General features: G+C 41.2%; 1 protein-coding gene across 4 annotated transcripts in view; it reads right to left on the minus strand.

The window, feature by feature from the left end:
* Srbd1 (S1 RNA binding domain 1) overlaps positions 1–18,825 on the minus strand; it is a 166,950-nt gene that overhangs the window by 141,550 nt on the left and 6,575 nt on the right. For 3 of the 4 annotated variants that reach the window (XM_027417969.2, XM_027417968.2, XM_035445154.1), the window contains 6 exons: positions 18,211–18,290; positions 15,988–16,168; positions 12,677–13,051; positions 5,162–5,328; positions 2,998–3,115; positions 1,727–1,865 (listed from right to left, as the gene is read on the minus strand). In XM_027417969.2, coding sequence (XP_027273770.1) covers positions 1,727–1,865; positions 2,998–3,115; positions 5,162–5,328; positions 12,677–13,051; positions 15,988–16,168; positions 18,211–18,290 — 1,060 coding nt within the window. The remainder of the gene's footprint in view (positions 1–1,726; positions 1,866–2,997; positions 3,116–5,161; positions 5,329–12,676; positions 13,052–15,987; positions 16,169–18,210; positions 18,291–18,825) is intronic. The other variant, XM_035445155.1, reaches the window with a different exon arrangement.

The following is an 18,825-nucleotide window of genomic DNA, read 5'->3' on the forward strand; positions in this document are numbered from 1 at the left end:
AGATGGTTATCACAGGCCTGTTTGGTAGGAATGCAGTATACCTGGGAACCAAGGACACCACTGTACCAAAGATGACAGGAAACAGAAGGCAAAGAATCAGCCACAAGAAACGACAGGCAGCAAATGTCTCCATGGCAGGCAGATCGTCCCCACTCACCACACTGAATCTCAAGTCCTGACTACTCAAGCTTGGCTGTCATTAAATAGGAAATGCTATCAACAAAAGAAAGCCCTGGACCTGCAGAAGGAAAGTCATGAACAGGGACCTGGGGCCAGGTACCAGCACCCTGCCCAGAAAGGAAATGGAATTAGACTTTGTGAGATGGTAACTGAATAAAGCAAAGTATAGCAAGTCAAAAATTAAAAAACTAAATGTAAATAAATTATTGAAAATGTAACTATAAATAAGCACTAAAAATTAAACAATTTTGATTGTACTTACTTTAATCCATCTCTAACTTCAAATAATCCTTTATATTACTGTCCCTTTTCAAACATATTGAAATGTATGTTTCTGTGAACAGATAGTTTGTACTTTACATATACTCAATTTTTAAATCATAAATTCATATCTGCTGGAATATGGGTGATACACTATATTTCTCTGGAGTCAGTGGTTTGGATTTTGTTAGCACAGACTGCCCCCTATTGACATGTACATTTCCCATTTTGAAGAATCAACAGAAAATCAAAGAGAAACTTCTAGAACTAGGATGGACAGGTTAGAGTAGGAGTTAACTTGCAGTTGTACGGGCTAAATAAACCTGGAAATCTAATGTAAAGCATGAGGATTTCACTCATAATAGCACACTGTAGTTTGGCTAAGAAAATAAATTTTAGGCGCTCTTATCTCAAAAAGAAGAAAAAAGCTATTATGTGAGACAAAACACATTTTAGTTTTATTTCAAGTCAGTTTTCTTTGACTACAAAAATCACTTAATTTTGCATCTATATCAAAACACTATATATCTTAATACAAATAATTACTTAAACATAAAGGAATCAATGTTTTTTGAGAAATCTGTAATTTCAGTTTGAAGATGAGGCAAGAAAACTGCAAATTCAAGTCCAGACTGAATAATAAGGCTCCAAAGAACAACAATCTTTCTTTTGTGCCCTGTCTCATTCTCTCTCACACTCAAAGGCCAGAATATATTTGGAAGCAAATTTTAGAAAAAGTCCCCTTATTATTTAGAAACAGAAACATAAGAGCAGGCTCCAATTTATACTTTGTGCATGCCAGAAATGTTAAAATTCTTTTTTTGAAGAGGAAATCTAAGTTACATAGTTTAAGAAAAAAAAAAAACAGAAATAAAACAAAAGCTTTGAAAGATAATAGGAGAATCTTAATAATTTAATAATCTTGGGATATGGAGGGATTTCATTTAAAAGTAAAATGCTAGTTATCTTAAAAGATTAAAAAATTAAAAATAAAACCAAGACCTATTTACCAAAGATGGCATTAAGAAGGACCAAGGGGACATGTGTGTTGTGAGTATATACTTGGAAATGAAGGAAGGAAAGTGGCAGAGAAATGACAGACAAATGATTAGAGTTGGAGGTCATCAGAAGCAAAAGGTCGGCCAGGACCTATTAGAATCACCTGCTCTTACCTGCTGTTAGTAGACAGTTATACAGTCATTAGTGAAAACATGTTTAATGTAAATATTTACATTCTAAAAGATAAAAGCAGCAGCAGAGCTGACATCTTGTAGGAAGCCATTACCTTTAACATTAGGTCTAATGTAAGACAACAGGTTGAGCTGCCCTGGGTTTTCCAGCAGTGTCCATGCTGCTCCTTCTAGTCCCAACTGTTTCGCTCTCTGGGCTTTGGTGCCTTTGCTCCCCGTTTTATAGGGAGCAGACTAGGAAAAAAAGCAGAGAACATATCATAGAAGTCTGCTTTCAAAGTCAAACTTAAAACGAGGCTACAGGACTAGAGGGCATGCTGAGAATGCCACAGACATCCATCTCTCTGCTCTGCCCTCTCCCCTCAGAGATGAACTCATATTAACTAGCTAAGTATGGGGGTGTTATGTGTCATATCGTTATCTTTATAATTTCTATGTGCTTAATTGGTTCTTTGTTTGGATTTACTCATTAAAACCTCCATCATCTGGATATTAGGTTTCCCTACTCATCTATCACCTCACTCCCAAGCCTCTCTTGGTCCACATACTATCACCTCCGATTTATCATTATGCTCTCCCTAGCAGACCTGAGGCCTTTTAAGGTTTCTCTTCATATTTCCCTGATCATTTTTTTCCACCTGTCCTCTAGATTCTGCCTCCTCACTTGAATTTCAAGTGACTGTTTCTCAGTGGTCAGCCCTGACATGCTCAGCCACAAACCCTTCCTAAAGTGAATTCTCCCAGGCTCATGGCTTCTAACATAACCCTACTACAGTATCCACAAAGCACTGGCCTCTGTGAATAGCAAGTCCCCTATAGAAAATATCTTGGTGCTTCCATACAACCTATGTACTGCTGCCTGTAAATGCAAATCATCTCCAGATTACTTATGACTCAATGCAAGTGCTACGTACACACTTGTTAGATCACATTAAAAAGCATGTACCTGTTCTCCAAGAAAACGTCCTTCAGATACTTTCCACCCATGGTTGACTAAGTACACAGACATGAAGCCAACAAGTAACCAAGGTACTAACTGTGCCAACTACAGGCTGAAGAATTCAAGTCTTGGTCTCTGGCTGTGCCATCTCCTCTGCATTCCATGCTTGTGCAATCTACTCTCCTTCCTTATGTGACTAGACACTCCTTGAGGACAAGAACTATTTACTACCGTATGTGTAAATCCAAGTTCCTGACATACACAAAAAGGCATTCAGTAAATATGTATTGATGAAAGGATAAATGCTGATGAATTAAATAACAGAGGCTGATGGCTTTAGCTTTTTATGGTGTAGTCTTCCTTAGTGATAAAAAGATCCCAAATCATAAACATTCAGGCATTACATTAAAAGATAAAGTTCCTTACCACGTGTTCTAGTTCTTCAAATGTTTTACAGTTCAACAAAGCTTTTAGCAAGCACTCAGACATCTTCCCCTCCTTCTTAATTTTCTGGATTGTACTATGAACCTTCTTTGCAACCGCCCTGAAATAAAAAACTTCCATAATATATACAACCTACATGTCCAACCTTTCTTCTAAAGGCTATCATCTTACAGAACAGAAAAGGTACAGGAAAAGTTAAAAAAAAAAAAAAAAAAAGGAACACAAAACTGTTTTTTTCTTCTTTGACACAGTTGATAGTAACTTCATCCCCAAATTCTTTAGTATGCATTTCCAAGAAAGAACAATGTATAAATCACAATAAAATCATCAGTGTAGGTTAGTTACCCCCGATCTATCACTATTCTGCTCTCCCTAGCAGACCTGAAGCCTTTTAAGGTTTCAGCCACAGTGCTGGGAAGGCCTCTGTGGATTGTCACCAGAATGTGGGTAGCTGTCAGACACAGTCTCTTCAGAGTTGAAACAATGTTCCGGGCTCTCCAGGCTTCTCAAAGTCTCACACACAGAAATGCTTCCTACCAGTTACCCTGTATGTCTTCAAGTCTGGGCTCCTGTGATGTTACCATAAGGTTAAACTCTGAGGCTTCCTGGCAGGAATATCATACAACTGAGGCTGTTCTTTCCACTCATTGAGAGACAAAAGATGTCGGTGTAACTTATTACTAATGAGAAGATGACACATGTGGTCTCTGATATAAGCATCCTCTTTTCCCCTTTGTAACCAACGCGTGTAGGTTACAGTTATGTAGGGACAGTCTGAGACCATTTTATTCCTCTCTAAACTTCTGATGCATTCACTGATTTATTCATGTCACTATAGACTTTGGCTTCTTATTTTTTATTTAGTGGTTATAACTCACCACTGTGACATATGCACAGTTCAGATTATCACTGGCTTGGCCAGAAGTAATCCTTTCAAGCTAACTGCTATATCTTTTGACTTGTCCCTCTTACTCTCTGGGTACTTCTTTACTCTCTACCACAAGATAACCCAGCTCATCTTCTACTTTCCCTCCTGAGTGCTGAAATCATAAGAACATCACTTGGACATCTATTTGGACTGTTAGATTTGCTCACTGCTACTGGAGTGATACTGCTCAGGAGGGGCACACTCAGAACACATGAGTAATTCCTAAATACCATTCTCCAGACACAGAGCCAGGATTCCATGGAGAGGAGCTAATTCTAGACATCAGTATGGATGAATCAATACACAGATGGGCCAAGGGGAAGGGCAGGCCCAGCAGTTCCTCTAATTTTCAATAATTTTTTTTTCATTGTATATGTCATACTGACTGTTCTTATTTACAGATCTGCCCAGCAGTGGTACTGGGAACATGAAGGAGTTGAGTGTCAACATGCATACATTAACCCAAGGCTCTTGACTTCAAGTTCCTGCTGCCTTGATTTCCCTACAGTGATGGCCTATAACCTGGAACTGTGAGCAAACCAAGCCTTTTCTCTCATAAGCTGCTTTTGCTGGGGTATTTACCACAGCAATAGGAGAAACCAAGACAATACCTGCTCCTAAAAAATCACTGGCAGTACCACAAAGTATCATTTTCCTTCATGATCACACAGATGGCTGGGAGTACCATCACAAAAGTCACTATAGCATCTTGTCAGCCCAGGATTAAAAAAAATAAAATAAAATTCAAAATATTCAAAGTGGAGTTTCTATTGAATCCTTATGGTTTTGACTGTCACGAAGTTGAAAAATTAAGTCACCCTATTGTAGGTTAAAGACCATCTATACTGGTAAGAACTCTCCATTTGAGGACTGGAGTGGTAAAAGGACAGTGTTATGCAAGCTGTTGAAGACTTAGAATAACATTTTTTGTTTCCTATCAGCAGTCCTGATTCTGCCACTATAGCCAATCATCTCTATTAAAAGGTAATGATCAAGTCCCATATATCCACACCTAAGCTTAGCATGCAGCATAGGGATTCCATGATCTAACTAAGAAAACAGACCTGACTTACTCTGGCAAAAGAGCACTGCACTTAGATGACAACAATTAACAAAAACAAAGTTACTGATTCTCCAAACAGTAACTTGTCTTTTTCCCTCATGTGCTCAGGGCCTCTGTCTCACACATGAGATCCACAACTCTCTTGGGTTTCTTACCTTAGCTCGTCTAGCGTTTGGCGAACTTCTCTGAGGGAATCAGCATCGAGGTTGTTAATGAGCTCTTTTCGGTAGCGTATGATGAAGGGAATTGTGTTGTCATCATTAAAAAGGCGTATGATGTTAGCACAAACCCAAAGTTCAATATTAGTTCTCTCAGATAAAACCTGCAAAGGAAGAGAAACAGTGATTCAAAACACTAAGGCCTGTACTCCCAACACCTGGAATTCAAACTAGGAAAGTCATCCACCTCCAAATCTTCAATCTGACTTGTTATAAGAACCAGTCAACTCGTCACAAAATATTTCTTTATTCTCTTCATTTCTTCCACCCCACAGCACAGCCTGGTTCTAGCCTATGTAACTGAGACAGCCTTTAACCATTCTGCCAACAGGCACTCCAGTCTCATCTGTTCCTGGTTCTGTAAGGAGCACAGTGAAACTCCTTTCAAATGTATACTAGGTCATGGTGTTTAACTGGTCAGAACCACCAGTGTTGTCCCGAAGCACCTGGAATCCAAACTCTACTGTCAGACAGTTAAAGAGGAATTAGTAGTTTTGGAAGCTACTAAGGGCAGCCCCTTCCCTCATGGTTGGCTTTGGAACCACCTCCCATTTACCTGGTAATGGTAAACTTTCCTTCTTTAGGCATCCTGATCAAAAATAAAAGTCCAAAAGGAAGACCTCTGGCCCTGGCAGATATGATGTTCTGATCTGCCCTAATGATTAGACCATTGTATTCTGTTGTTTCTTCCATGAGAAGCTAATCTCAGTTGGCCCTATCAATCATCTGGTGGGAATCTACTCCCCAAACCCCAGAAAAGATGATTTACCTGAAAACATAGACAGAGGTTGGGGGGATAATTATTTCCTAAATAAGATAATGTACTTACACTTCTCAAAAGCCCCACCCTGATGTACTAACTTCCAGATCATCGTTATTGAACATTTTTTGAGTTCTAAAAAGCATTTCTTTCTATGTTTTTTTTCTAAAATCTAAGCATACTTACCCAATTGAAACATATTCCCTTGATAGACTGGGCAGGCTTTCTCACTTATTCTCTGAAGGTCACCCACCACACCCTTCAGCCATGAGCTGCTTGACAACCTTCATTGTTGAACATGATGGTTTTCTTAGATCCTAACTAAAAAGGCATCTTAAGGCCATGCTAATCCAGTGATAATCAAAACATTTAAATAAAAAAAAAAAAGTCCCTGGAAGGTGCTGTTGGATATTTGTTTACACTTTGTAAAGATGTGCCTATATTTTGCCTCACATGCCTAAGGCACCTAACTGTTTCAATAAAAACCTGAATGACCAATAGCTAGACAGGAGAAGCTAGGCAGGTCTTCCAGTAGAGAGAGGAACTCAGGGGATGAATCTAGGCACAAGGATTTCGCCAGCCAGCCACATAAGGGGTTGGTCATACAGAATGAAGGAGAGGTGAAATGCATTAATTTAAGTTATAAAAGCTATTTGGGAACAAGTCTAAGCTAAGGCCAAGCTTCATAAATAATATGTCTCTCCATGTCATTATTTGGGTGCTGGAGGTTCAAAGAAAGCCTAATGAGAAGGATCTGCTACACCCAGGATTAATAAACAGCTCAGTGATAAAGTGTTTGCCGACTCTACATAAGGCCCTGGGTGTAATTCTCAGCATCGCAAAAAATAAAAATAAAAACCAACCCTCATTCCAAAAAGCTAACTGGGAAAGAAGCCAGGCAGCACCTGATCTCTCATTGCTCCAGCTCAGTGGCTGAGCCAACTTGCACCTGCTACACTTGAGGAGCTCTGTAGACTATAGCAGTAGTTCACAGTCTGTAGTCCTCAAAGCAACAGCATAATCGTCACCTGCCACCTTGCTGAAAATGCAAATTATTAGGTCCCACCTAAAATACACTGAATCTGAAACTCTAGGGTAAGCCCTGACCATCCTGTGTCTTAGATGAAAGAGGCAAACAACATCCAGCCCGGCAGGATATGGAAAGGCAGAGCAGGGAAATGCAGTCTTTACTTTTAAAGTACTTGAATCAGTTATTTATTTATGTACTTACTTGTTTTCTTAAGTAAAGCAGAGATGCATTTATCAAGGAAAAGTCAGAAAGAATGGGGAGGAGGGATAACCTAACTACTTTACTATTGGCTTTTACTCTGTGACTGCTGCTTGATGCTGACACATCTACAAGGCTTAGTATGTTATAAATGCTTACACATTCAGCATTAACTCACTTAAAGTATATGAGATAGATTAATATTCTCATTTCATACACACAAAAACTTGAGCCAAAGAAGTAAACTGCCCCAAGTTCCACTAGCCATATTCCTCTTCAAAAATTCAATTTTTTGCAAAAAAAAAAAAAAAAAATGCAAAGAAAAGGATTTATGGGAAAAAGTACAAAGGACTTAAATTGTCTGCTCTCCCGAGAACTGGAGCAGGTAAGAAGAGTGCCTGTACACCTCCCTCTAGCTATGGGAAACATTGGGAAAGATGCCTTTGTCCCAAGAGCAATAAAGAGGAACGGGCCAGCTCCTCAATTAAAAAGCGAACTTCTGGGCATCAGCAAATCCACTACAACTTTAATCACCCAGCAACATCTGCACTTTAGAAGAGTTAACATCAAATTCAATGGCTCACTAATGAGTAAAAGTGAGAGAATTTTCTATTCAGAATCATTCCCAAGCCAGCAACTTCAACAGTTCCTTTCTGAAAAGCTGCTGATACCTACAGTTCATCACCTGACCCAGAGAGCTGATTGTGTCACTGTGTCACAAATGCTTATGTGAAGATGGGAGTGGGAGCACCTAATATACACTGCCAGAAATCAGAAGAAATGTTACAGGAGAGGAAGGGGGCATTGAAGAGGGGTATGAAGGGGGATTCTGTTGTTTACAGCCTGGAAGTCGCTTGGTTATACTTTTGAACATCTGGGCAACCTCATATATGTATGGAATACAACACAGTTTGTTGGTGTTAAAGCCTATAATAAATACTATCAACTAGTTTATAATAATAAGAAAAAACACTATTTTAATCTCTCCCAGAGCAAAATGGGCTACATATGCTATCAGGAACTACTGCAGCTGTAATTAATGCAGAAAATGGCAGTGAGATTGCCGGCTCAGAGACACTGGCTCTCTTTTGTCTCTGTCTTCTGATACATCATCTCTTACCATCTCTGGAAACAAAGGGGAAAGAGCTAGCACAAAGGGTTTGCTTGCTTTTTTACCTAATTGAAACAATGTTACTAAGATGCACAGAGCTGTTGCACCTGCCTCGGCCCACCCTCAAAGAAACTATCACAGCAGCAGCTGTGGCACAGTTTAACAATTCCAACATCTGACTGTGCTGGGCACTTTTTCAGTTCTTATAAACATATGCGTATGGGACATACGGAGCTTTAACAAAAACAAATTTCCTATGGCAACCACATATTCACAATTTGGGAGGCAGATGAAAATGGGGAGGTTGCCTTTGCTCAAGAGAACAGTCCTCTGACCCTGGTCGGAGTGTTGGAAGACTAAAGTCTAATAAACACTAATCAAATGTAGGCTATGGGCCTACACAGAGATCCCTGAAAAGCCAGTGGAGTTTCCAGAATTAAGACATATCTCAACTGAAGAACAGAAGATCAAGGCAGGGTAGTGAGCAGGGCCAGGGGAAACAACACTCAAATGGGATTAACAAATGACCCTGCCAAAGTGTTCAGTTAGTAATAATAGTAACCTCTCCCTTCTGGACAAGGTGCTATCCAGGGTTTAGCCCCTAACTTGGATATATATTTTGTGGAAGAAGGTATGCACATTAAAGACATTTCTTTCAATCTGATCTTTACGTAAATATTCAAGACACCGTCCCCTAATACACACACAGTTGACTCTGACTTGTATTACCCGCTCTCCTCATTTCCGTGTTCTGCAACTCCTGTACTATTCTCAGCTACATTTAAAAAAAGCAATACAGAAATACCATAGACAAAACTATTTTCCATCCCACAAAGGTTTATATGTTTGTTTGGTTTTGTTTTTTTTGGTGTGGGGAGCTGAGATTTACAAAGCATAGGAAAGGAAGCCCACGGGGCTGGAGAGATAGCTCAGCGGTTAAGAGCACTGACTGTTCTTCCAGAGGTCCTGAGTTCACCAGCAACCACATAGTGGCTTACAACCACCTTGAATGAGATCTGGTCTCCTCTGCTGGCATGCAGGCAGATAAATAAAATCTTTAAAACACAGCCGTGGGTTGGTGGTGCACGCCTTTAATCCCAGCACTTGGGAGGCAGAGGCAGGTGGAACTCTGTGAGTTCAAGACCAGCCTGGTCTATAAGAGCTAGTTCCAGGACAGCCTCCAAAGCCACAGAGAAACCCTGTCTCAAACCACCAACCCCCCCAAAAAAGAAAGAAAGGAAAAGCAAAGAAAATAAGAACTGCCTGGAGAATTAAAATTAGGGAAGGGTTTATTAGGTTAAAAAGAAATAAACATGTAAAATCCCATTTGGTTTCCCAGGCAATTTCTCTACCTGAAATATGTTCGATTTTAACAAAGCTGCTAACAGGCTGCTCAGCAGAGTGAGATGGCTCTAACACCATCCTCCAAAGCCACAGACAAGGAGCTGAGATCCCCTGAGAACAAGGGCTCAGCCCTGACCAAGAAGCTATCTGCAATTGATAACCACTAACAAAGGAAAAGTCTCACTTGGTATATTAACCACATTTTAGGGTAGGCCTTATGTCCAAGAGGAGTAGGTGGCCATCACAAAACTAACTCAACGGTATTTTTATAGACTTTCTGTCCCATTTTGCTTTGGGCATCTTTTTTTTTGTCTTATTGGTCTTATGCATGTAGATTTTGGCTTCTGTTTTTGTGGTTTTGTATTGGGGATGTGTTTCTTGTTTGTTTGTTTCTAACAAGAGAGAAAGGGGTTGGAGCTTGTTTGTGTTGGGAGGATCTGGGAGGAGGTGTGGGGAAGAGAAAACAGTGACCAGAATGTATTGTATTTAAAATTTGTTTTCAACTAACAATAAAATCACTTCCAATTAACAGGAGGGAAAACTGCTTAGAATGTAAAGGAAAAACTAGTATATCTATATCCTCCAAGCAGGCCAAGGCCATGAAATGTTCTTAAGACCTTAAAGACAGGGAACATGTTTCCAGCTGCTACTGGAATGAACAATGGATGCTGCTGCTCCGTTTGTAATGAAGATTTCCTTGCTACTTTGTTTCTGCCCCTCATCCTGGTGGCCAGGTACCTGTTTCTCATCATGCTTTCCCTCCTCATTCTCAGCAATGAATCTTGCCGCCCTATCAGAGTGTATAATACAAAAGGCCTTGTTTAATGCAATCTTATCAACATTATAGAACTCATGAGCAAACTCAAGTCACCATCCCTAACAGAAAATACATGGCTGCTGCTCGTGGAGGCGCACACCTATAACCCAGCAGTCAGTGAACTGGGACCACGGCTACCTAGTTGAGTTCCAGGCCAACCTGGGATACTGAGTGAAACCCTACCTCAAAAAATAAATAAATAAATAAATAAATAAATAAATAAATAAATAAATACAAGATTTAAAATAAAAAGAATTAAAAGTCCACATTAACAGATTTCAAAACAAACTTTCTTCTCTCAAAATCTGGAATTGACTTTAGTGATACCTGTTAGAGAAACGACACAAACTGTGAACTCCTACGTTGAGTTAGCTATCAGTAATTTGTAACTTTTAGATGGGTTCTCTATAGCTTCTACTATACAAGTAAGAATTCTTCTGTTTATTCTCCTGACTATAACTTCTGTTTATTCTCCTGACTATAACACACACACACACACACACACACACACATATGTGTGTGTGTGTGTGTGTGTGTGTGTGTGTGTGTGTGTGTGTGTGTGTGTGTGGTGTGGAGCCGAGATCACGAAGTCAACTCAAATAAATGGCAAACATTACTACCTTTCAGCAATTAAAGACCACAAGCAAACACCTGAGATTACAACAGGGTGTCTGTGTCTGTGTGTGTGTTTGTGTCTGTGTGTCCAGTCATCACTGAGATTCATAACTTTACATCCTTTACGCCTGTCTCTCGACATACTGCCTTAAAGACACCTGATCTCATCCAAAGTTCGACCCTGAAGGATATCCTTTTACTAGCCTATTCACACTATCCTCACAGAACCCTCCCCACAACACTCCAGATAAGTAAATATAAAATTATAACAAAAAGAAGTTTCTATCCCTTGTAATCTAGAGAAAAATAGCTAGGGCGGGGCTATAGTCATCTCTTCTCCCATGACAAAGATGGGAGGATAGGAGAGAAAACAGTGTCCTACAGAGGGCAGCTCTTTACTCTGAATGACTTACTACCATCTCTGAAAGCTCAGAGACTTCAGGGACTTTGAAACCCTCCTTTCTTCCTCCTGTACACTGTAAACAACCAGAGGTAGGTCTACCTTGGTAAAAGGAGTAAGCTTAGCAGTGTTCAAAAAGGGAAAGTCAAGGAAAGGGGAGCACATCCATTGCCCCTGCAGCTCTGGGCCAAGGATGGAGTTTTAAAAAAGCCTTCAGAGTGACTTCAGTGTGGGTGGTCTATGACTCGTTCTGTGAAAGCACTGCCTTGTAGATCTGAATGAACAGTGCAAAGGAAGACCTACAATACTGTTTACACTGCTTCTCAATGATTCTGAAAGGCACACTTAAGTAAAAAGACACAGTTGTAAGGCAACACTCTGGATTCCTCAGTTTGCCAAAGAGAAGAAACAAAATGACTAAAAACTACTGGTGAAATCTATAGAAAAAGCAACATGGCCCAGAACATGACCCTCTGAAGAACAAAGGTGTCACACAGCCCCAGTCTTAGGACCCCAAAAGCTCTACAGCAGCAATGTATAGCAAAGAGTTCATTTGGGATGCCCTAAGGACATACAGGGAGGATAATCACCCTCATCTACTCTGACATGGCCCCAGAATGGGTTGGAGCACACAAGGTTAAGGCTCACTGCTCCTGAGCTTCCCTTCTAGTCCCCTCTATAATCCCCCAAAGCAGCTAAAAAGGAAGGGTGGGGGACAAAGAGGAACCCCGGGAGAAATCCTCAAGTTAGAATTCTTAAAGAACTTGTCTTTGAAACATTAAGGGTCTTGTTCCTCATACACTGGATGCATGAACAGTCAATGACCTAATCATGTATACTGCTTCTATGGAGAAACACAATCCAAACGCAACACAAAAATTTAGCAATGAGTCTTCAAGGCCTCCATCTGTTGGTGTGAAATACCTACACCATGATAGAACATACCAGGGCAACCATCTTTCTTGACTGAAGTAGTTCTTAGCAAAAGAGCTGCTGTTGATAAGCCAGATTGCAAAACAGTATAGCCGAGAGTAGAAACAGTGTCCAAAGCCTGATTCCAGAAATCACTGGCAAACTGAATAAGCGAATTCAAAACTGCCAGCACTTCCCTTAGTGAACACAGTCTGTGTGCCTGTCCAGGACTCACAGCACACAAGTGATGCAAGACTGCACTTACCTGCACTATGTCCCAGTTCATTTCCACCTCCTCTTTAATGCTGTTGGCACCTTCAGGGAACTTGACAGGCTTCCCCTGGGGACAGGCTTCAGTCTTCACCCTTTTTAAAGGAGACTGATCAAATGTGAAGTCGTCTTCACTCTCCTCCTTCTTGCACACATCTTCCCATGTGGTGCTTGTTGATGGTGTCTCCATGCTGCTATTCCCACTCTCTAAGGGGCTGGCTTGGCTAGTTTCTTCATCAACTTTCAACTTTTTTCTGCCCCTCTGAGATGGGTTTTTTTGTTTTCTTGCTGCAATTTTCAGAGCCTTAGTTGTATGCAATTTGTGATTTTTCTCTTCCAAATTGGCATTGCCAATAGCTACAGGACTATTCTATGGAATCATAAAGAAAGCATGAGAATTACAAGACTGGAAACCAACTGCCCTGAATATTGCTCAGAAGTGAAAAGGAACAAATGATCAATACATGTAACAACAACTTCAATGAATCTCAAGGGAACTATGTTGAGTTGGGGAAAACCGCATCCCAAAGTGAGTACATGTATATAAATTTCCTTAGCAGTGCGGTGCTAAGAGATGAGTAGGTGGAAGGAGAGCACTGATGTGTATATGAAAGGGCGACATGAAGCCTGGGGGTGGTAGCACACGCACACCTTTAATCCCAACATTCAGGAGGATCTCTGAGTTCAAGGCCAGTCTGGTCAACAGAAAGAGTACCAGGACAGCTAGAGATACAGAGAAACCCTATCCCAGAAGATAGATAGATAGATAGATAGATAGATAGATAGATAGATAGATAGATAGATAACAGATAGATTGATAGACAGACAGACAGATAGACAGGGCAACATGAGGGATCCTTTCGGTGGTTACACAAACCCATGCATGTAATAGAACTGCACAGTGCTAAATACAAATACCCACACAGAAATAAACGCATGGAAAGCCAAAGAACTGTAAACAAACCCAGGATTTTACCAATGATAATATCCTGTTCATTATATTTTACAATACCAACATAAGACACTAAAATTTTACCACTGGGGAAAACTAGATAAAGGGTATGTGGAATCCCTCCCTGTTGTTCCTTAAAATTGCATGTGGATGATTTAGAAATAAAGTTTAATTTCATAAAAGGAGTAAATGATAGGTCTACATGTATCAGAAAAACAAGATTAAGTTATAACCATGGGCTGGAGTGTGAGCTTGCCTGGCATACATGCCTAGCACATGCAAAGTCCTTTTTGATCTCCAGCAACTCATAAAAAATAGACATGGATCCGGGCGTTGGTGGCACACGCCTTTAATCCCAGCACTCAGGAGGCAGAGGCAGGCAGATCTCTGGGAGTTCAAGGCCAGCCTTGTCTCCAGAGCGAGGGCCAGGATAGGCTCCAAAGCTACACAGAGAAACAGAGAAACCCTGTCTCAAAAAAAAAAAAAAAAAAAAAAACTAGACATGGTAGCCCATGCTTGTCATCCAAGAACTTAGGAGGTAAAGGCAAGAGGAAGTTCATAGTCACCCTCAGTTACATGGCTGGCCTGTGCGACATGAGACTTGACTTAGAAATAAATAAATGAATTGACTTGTTTAAATAAATCCAGAAACTGATAAATAAACAACATAATCAAGTCAAAGCCAACCATCTAGAGGGAAAACGGCATCCACAGGCTTGTGAAATTCAGCTGACTATACCTGCCACCTGCTCAGACAGAAAACTAGGGGCTGGAAATGGAGCAGCAGCAGCCAAAGGCAGGAAGTTGTCTTTTTTTTGTTGTGTTGTGTTTAACATGGGGTCTCACAACTATAGCCCTGACTGCCTAGAACTCATTATGGAGCCCAGACTAACTTTGAACTCAGAGTAATTCTCTTGTCTTGGCTTCCCAAGTGCTAGGCTAACAGGTGTACAACATCATGGCCAGCATTCTTTTTCTTTGAGAGGAGGCTTCCTAACAGCCTACCCAGGAAGCAATCTGGACCACCACTGCTCCCTACCAGTGTGCCACATTACCTGACAGCCATCTCAGCACTGGGGGTGGTGGCAATGATGCAAAGAGCTGCCCTTAAGGAGTCACAGGCTAGTTTGTCCATCACTCCAGTGACACAGATGGCACAAACACAACTCACAAGAACATTTCACTCAAAATAAAACTTCTATCAAGGATTTTTCCAGAATCACTGACAATAAGTACTGAGAATCACAGAAAGGACACTTCTACCCAATGCCAACCACCATATGTCCACTAGAAAATGCACAATAGGCAGCGCCTGAGCAGTACAGCTGCACTCAAAACATAATGGATCCAAACAGAGACAGGAAGAAAAAAATGACTGAGTCTATTAAGTTGTAGGAGTTGGCATAACTTAAGAATGTGTCTATCACAAAGGAAGTGTCAACGAAACAGGAGGAAAAAAAAACCTACAAAAAAAAAAAAAGTATGATCAGCTTTCTTCTATCTATAATAAAGAGAAAAGTCAACAAACAGATCCTGAGTGTTTCAGCCCCAATGACAAGAGAGCCTGCTGTGAGATGACTGCTTCTGACTACTTCAGACTACCTTAACTCCACAAAATTACAAGCTGCAAGTGTCACTGTGAAGACCAGAGCCAAGACCACAGGAGGCGATCAATACACCCAAATGGACTTGTCTAATTTCTCTCCTTAGGCCATTCTCATCAAGCAAGTTTCTAACTATTTAACTCCCTCTTCAGCCTCCAAGAAGGAAAGTGCTGCCTGTAAGAGTTTTGAGTGCTTTTGATGATTATTTCTAAGTATGAATTATTAAGCTAGCACTCTGTGTATACACATCACTCTTGCAGGCATGGCTGATATAAAAGTACCCCTGGGAGGTTTAACAGCTTTTGAACTACTGACTTAGAAACTCAGTTGCACCACTCACTATCTGCGTTCTAGGAGTAAGTCACTTACAACATCTCTTGCCTCAGATTTCTCATCTATAAAATCAGGAGGGCAATCACAGCCATTCCCAAAGGTGATGAGGGTCAAGCAGATCTCCAGGGTGAAATGGTGAGCATGACGCCTGGCTAACAACAACGTGCACAGACATTTGCTGCCATCACCATCCAAAGCAGCACTTCCACACTAGCCACCTCCTTGGAGAGGAGAGGACACTGGAAGTGGCTGAATATACATTTGCTGGAATGGTATTTCTGAGACTGTGACAGGGGACACCACTGCCCTGAAGTGTTTGTCATTTACATTTCTACCATACTCTGTGTAAGGAGAAAGGAACAGCCCCTCCCCATCTAGAAAATGATGGCCTCCCCCACATCCAGCAATGCCACCTACCAACTCCTCCTTAACAGCCATATCTTTTGACATGTCATCCACCTGTACAGTGTTCTTCTTTGCCCGCCGCCCTGGCTTTCGGTTGGGTTCCTTGGTGACAGGCTGCTTACGGTTTCTGGGAACTTTTTTCTGAGGTTCCCAAATACTATCTTCCTTGTCATCTTCTTCAGAGCCAGATGACCTAGGAGTAAATTGACAGGAGAACTCCCAGGAAAAAAATGAAACCAAATGACAAAGGTAAAAAGAGGCAAATGTTTCTTAAATGATAATTGGAAGCCTGTGATAGAAGATGGAGTGATATGGGCATAGGGTGTGCATGATTATCACCAAGAACTGAACAGTGACTGGAGACCAATATAGACATGCCCTCTTCCCACCACATACTACCACAAGTCTCTCCACTCTCCCTCCCCCACATGATGAGCTTTTGTGCATGCGCACATGTGCGAACACACACACACATACACACACACCATCATGACACAGAAAAGCAACCATTACCTCAAGGCACTTACTGGGTCATGCCGCATGTGAGCCTTTCAATCAAAACAGTGAAAAGCACTTAGGTTCCTAAATCCCAATCACATCCATTTAGAAAGTTATTCAAACCAATGAAAGGACTGAGAAATAGCTTTTAAAACACCCTAAACTGCATAAAAAAGCCATCACTGAGACCATTCAACTATTTTACTAGCCCTTTTTCCTTTCACAGAATAGATCTGTGCCCTGAACAGACTCTGTCAGGTGCAGCCACACTGCTTTTCTAACCAAGAATCAAACCCACATCAGGAGGAGAGAAAGCACAGCCCTCCACCCATCTGGTTCACTCTATTTCTCCCCCAAAGAGGTCAGTAGAGGTGGGAAGAATGACTTGAGATTAATCAATGAGGCTGTCTGAGTTCCTGAATGGTCTCAGCTCTGCCTGGAGGCAAGAACCTCACTGATGAATTCTGAGCTGAATTGTGTCCCAAGAAAACAAAATGATGGCATGCCAAACCACTGACATCATGAAAGAGTTCTTTTCAGAGGTCAGTCAGCACCCTGAGACTAGGCAAAACAAAAAACAAAATCACTCAAACAGCAGAGTCAAAGGGAACTATCATTTGAAAACCTGTGTTCTGCCAGGTAGCCTTCTGAGTACTTAGGGGGTCTGAAGGTCCGAAGATGACAAGTTCTGACCATGGGTACCCATACCCTACACACACACACACCACACACACAACACACACACACACACACACACACACACACACACACACACACACACACACGGGGGTGGGAGGAAGGGAAAGGAAGAAGGAAGGGGAAAGAGAAGGGAGGGAAAGAAAAATGGAAAGAGAAAAAGAGAAGGGGTTGGGGGGAAAGGAAAAGACAAGGGGAAGACAAAGGAACTTAAGAGTCCCCTCCTACTGCCAACCAAACAGGACATATTCTACCCTACTGTTTGCTATCAAGAAGGACTGCTGACTAATCCTATTTCACATGGGTAGGTGCTAAAAGTACAGGGTTTTTTTTTTTTTTTCATTATTACGAAGAAAACACAAACACCCCCAAATCACTTGTTACAAAGGAAACATCTTGAGGCAGCTAGTCGATGCTCACTCCCCTATGCCATGAGTGCTGTCAGCAGTGCCTGGCACTCACTCAGCCTGTACAGCACATCTGTCTTTCACACACCTCTCCTTAGTCCTCCGACCTGCTTCAATTTCACCTTATTCTATTATGACCTAACATTAATCACTTGTTTCTTTACAGATGTCAGGGGGCATGTGTTATAAGGTACTCCATAGCAAAGATTCTCAGCTGAGGATAATTTGAAACCCCTGGGACATTATCAAAAGATACTTCTGATTATCACATCTATTTGATAGAAGCCAAAGATGCCACTAAGCACCCTACAAAGCATCAGGTTGCCCCCACAAAGAAAGGTGACCCTACACACAGTGGCAACGCTGTATAAATTAAGAGCTCTATTCTAAGGCAATGTAATCAACAACATGCCCTCCTTCAGCCTGGTTCCAGTATAAATATTACATAACATGTTCAGTTCACTATTTTCTCTCCTGGATCACAACATGAGTTCAACAAATAGTTGTTGTATGTGTAAAGGACAAGGACACACATGTCTTTAACCCAAATGACTTAAGTTTCTAAGTGACAGAGTACATTACTCCTTAAAATAATCACCATTCCTGCAACAACATGTTACACCAACATGCTTACAACTCAGAGAAGAAAGAAAATTCATCTTTGGACTCCACATTCTGGGCCTGTATTTTTGCTCTTCTTGGCAATGAGGACATCTGGAAGAAATAGAACATGAAGTCAGTGAAAGGTTCAGGCATTATGCTGGCCTGCCCGTTACCTGGTGGAACAGGCAGTACCCTGGTCAGCCCAAGGTTCCATGGGAACTAAGTCTGCATGCAGGTGCAGAGGACCCCTTTAAAAAGACAGATCCCTGCCCATTTACGCTCTCTGCTTCCTCTCTACTCTGACTCTCACCTATGCGCTCTCTCTGCGGCGACCAGCCATTATCCCTGTTCCTTTCCTCTTCTTAGTCTCCCTACTCTGCCGGGCCTTATAATAAACTTATAGTCAACATGTCTCATGTCTCAGCATTTCTCTTTTCTTCTTTTTAAACAAAAGAATTACAGTCAGCATGACTTGAAGAGTTTTATCACTTCGTTTGACTACAAAATGATTCTCCATTCAAAACTAACATTCTAAAATGCCACAGAGGAGAGAAAAACATAAGGTTTTTTCACAAGGCCAAACACTGGCTTCCCACAGGATGCTGCTCAGAAAAAGACCCAGTGGCCTTCCAATGGTATCATATAC

Source organism: Cricetulus griseus, chromosome 5 (assembly GCF_003668045.3).
Source record: "Cricetulus griseus strain 17A/GY chromosome 5, alternate assembly CriGri-PICRH-1.0, whole genome shotgun sequence".
NCBI classification, from domain to species: Eukaryota; Metazoa; Chordata; class Mammalia; order Rodentia; family Cricetidae; genus Cricetulus; species Cricetulus griseus.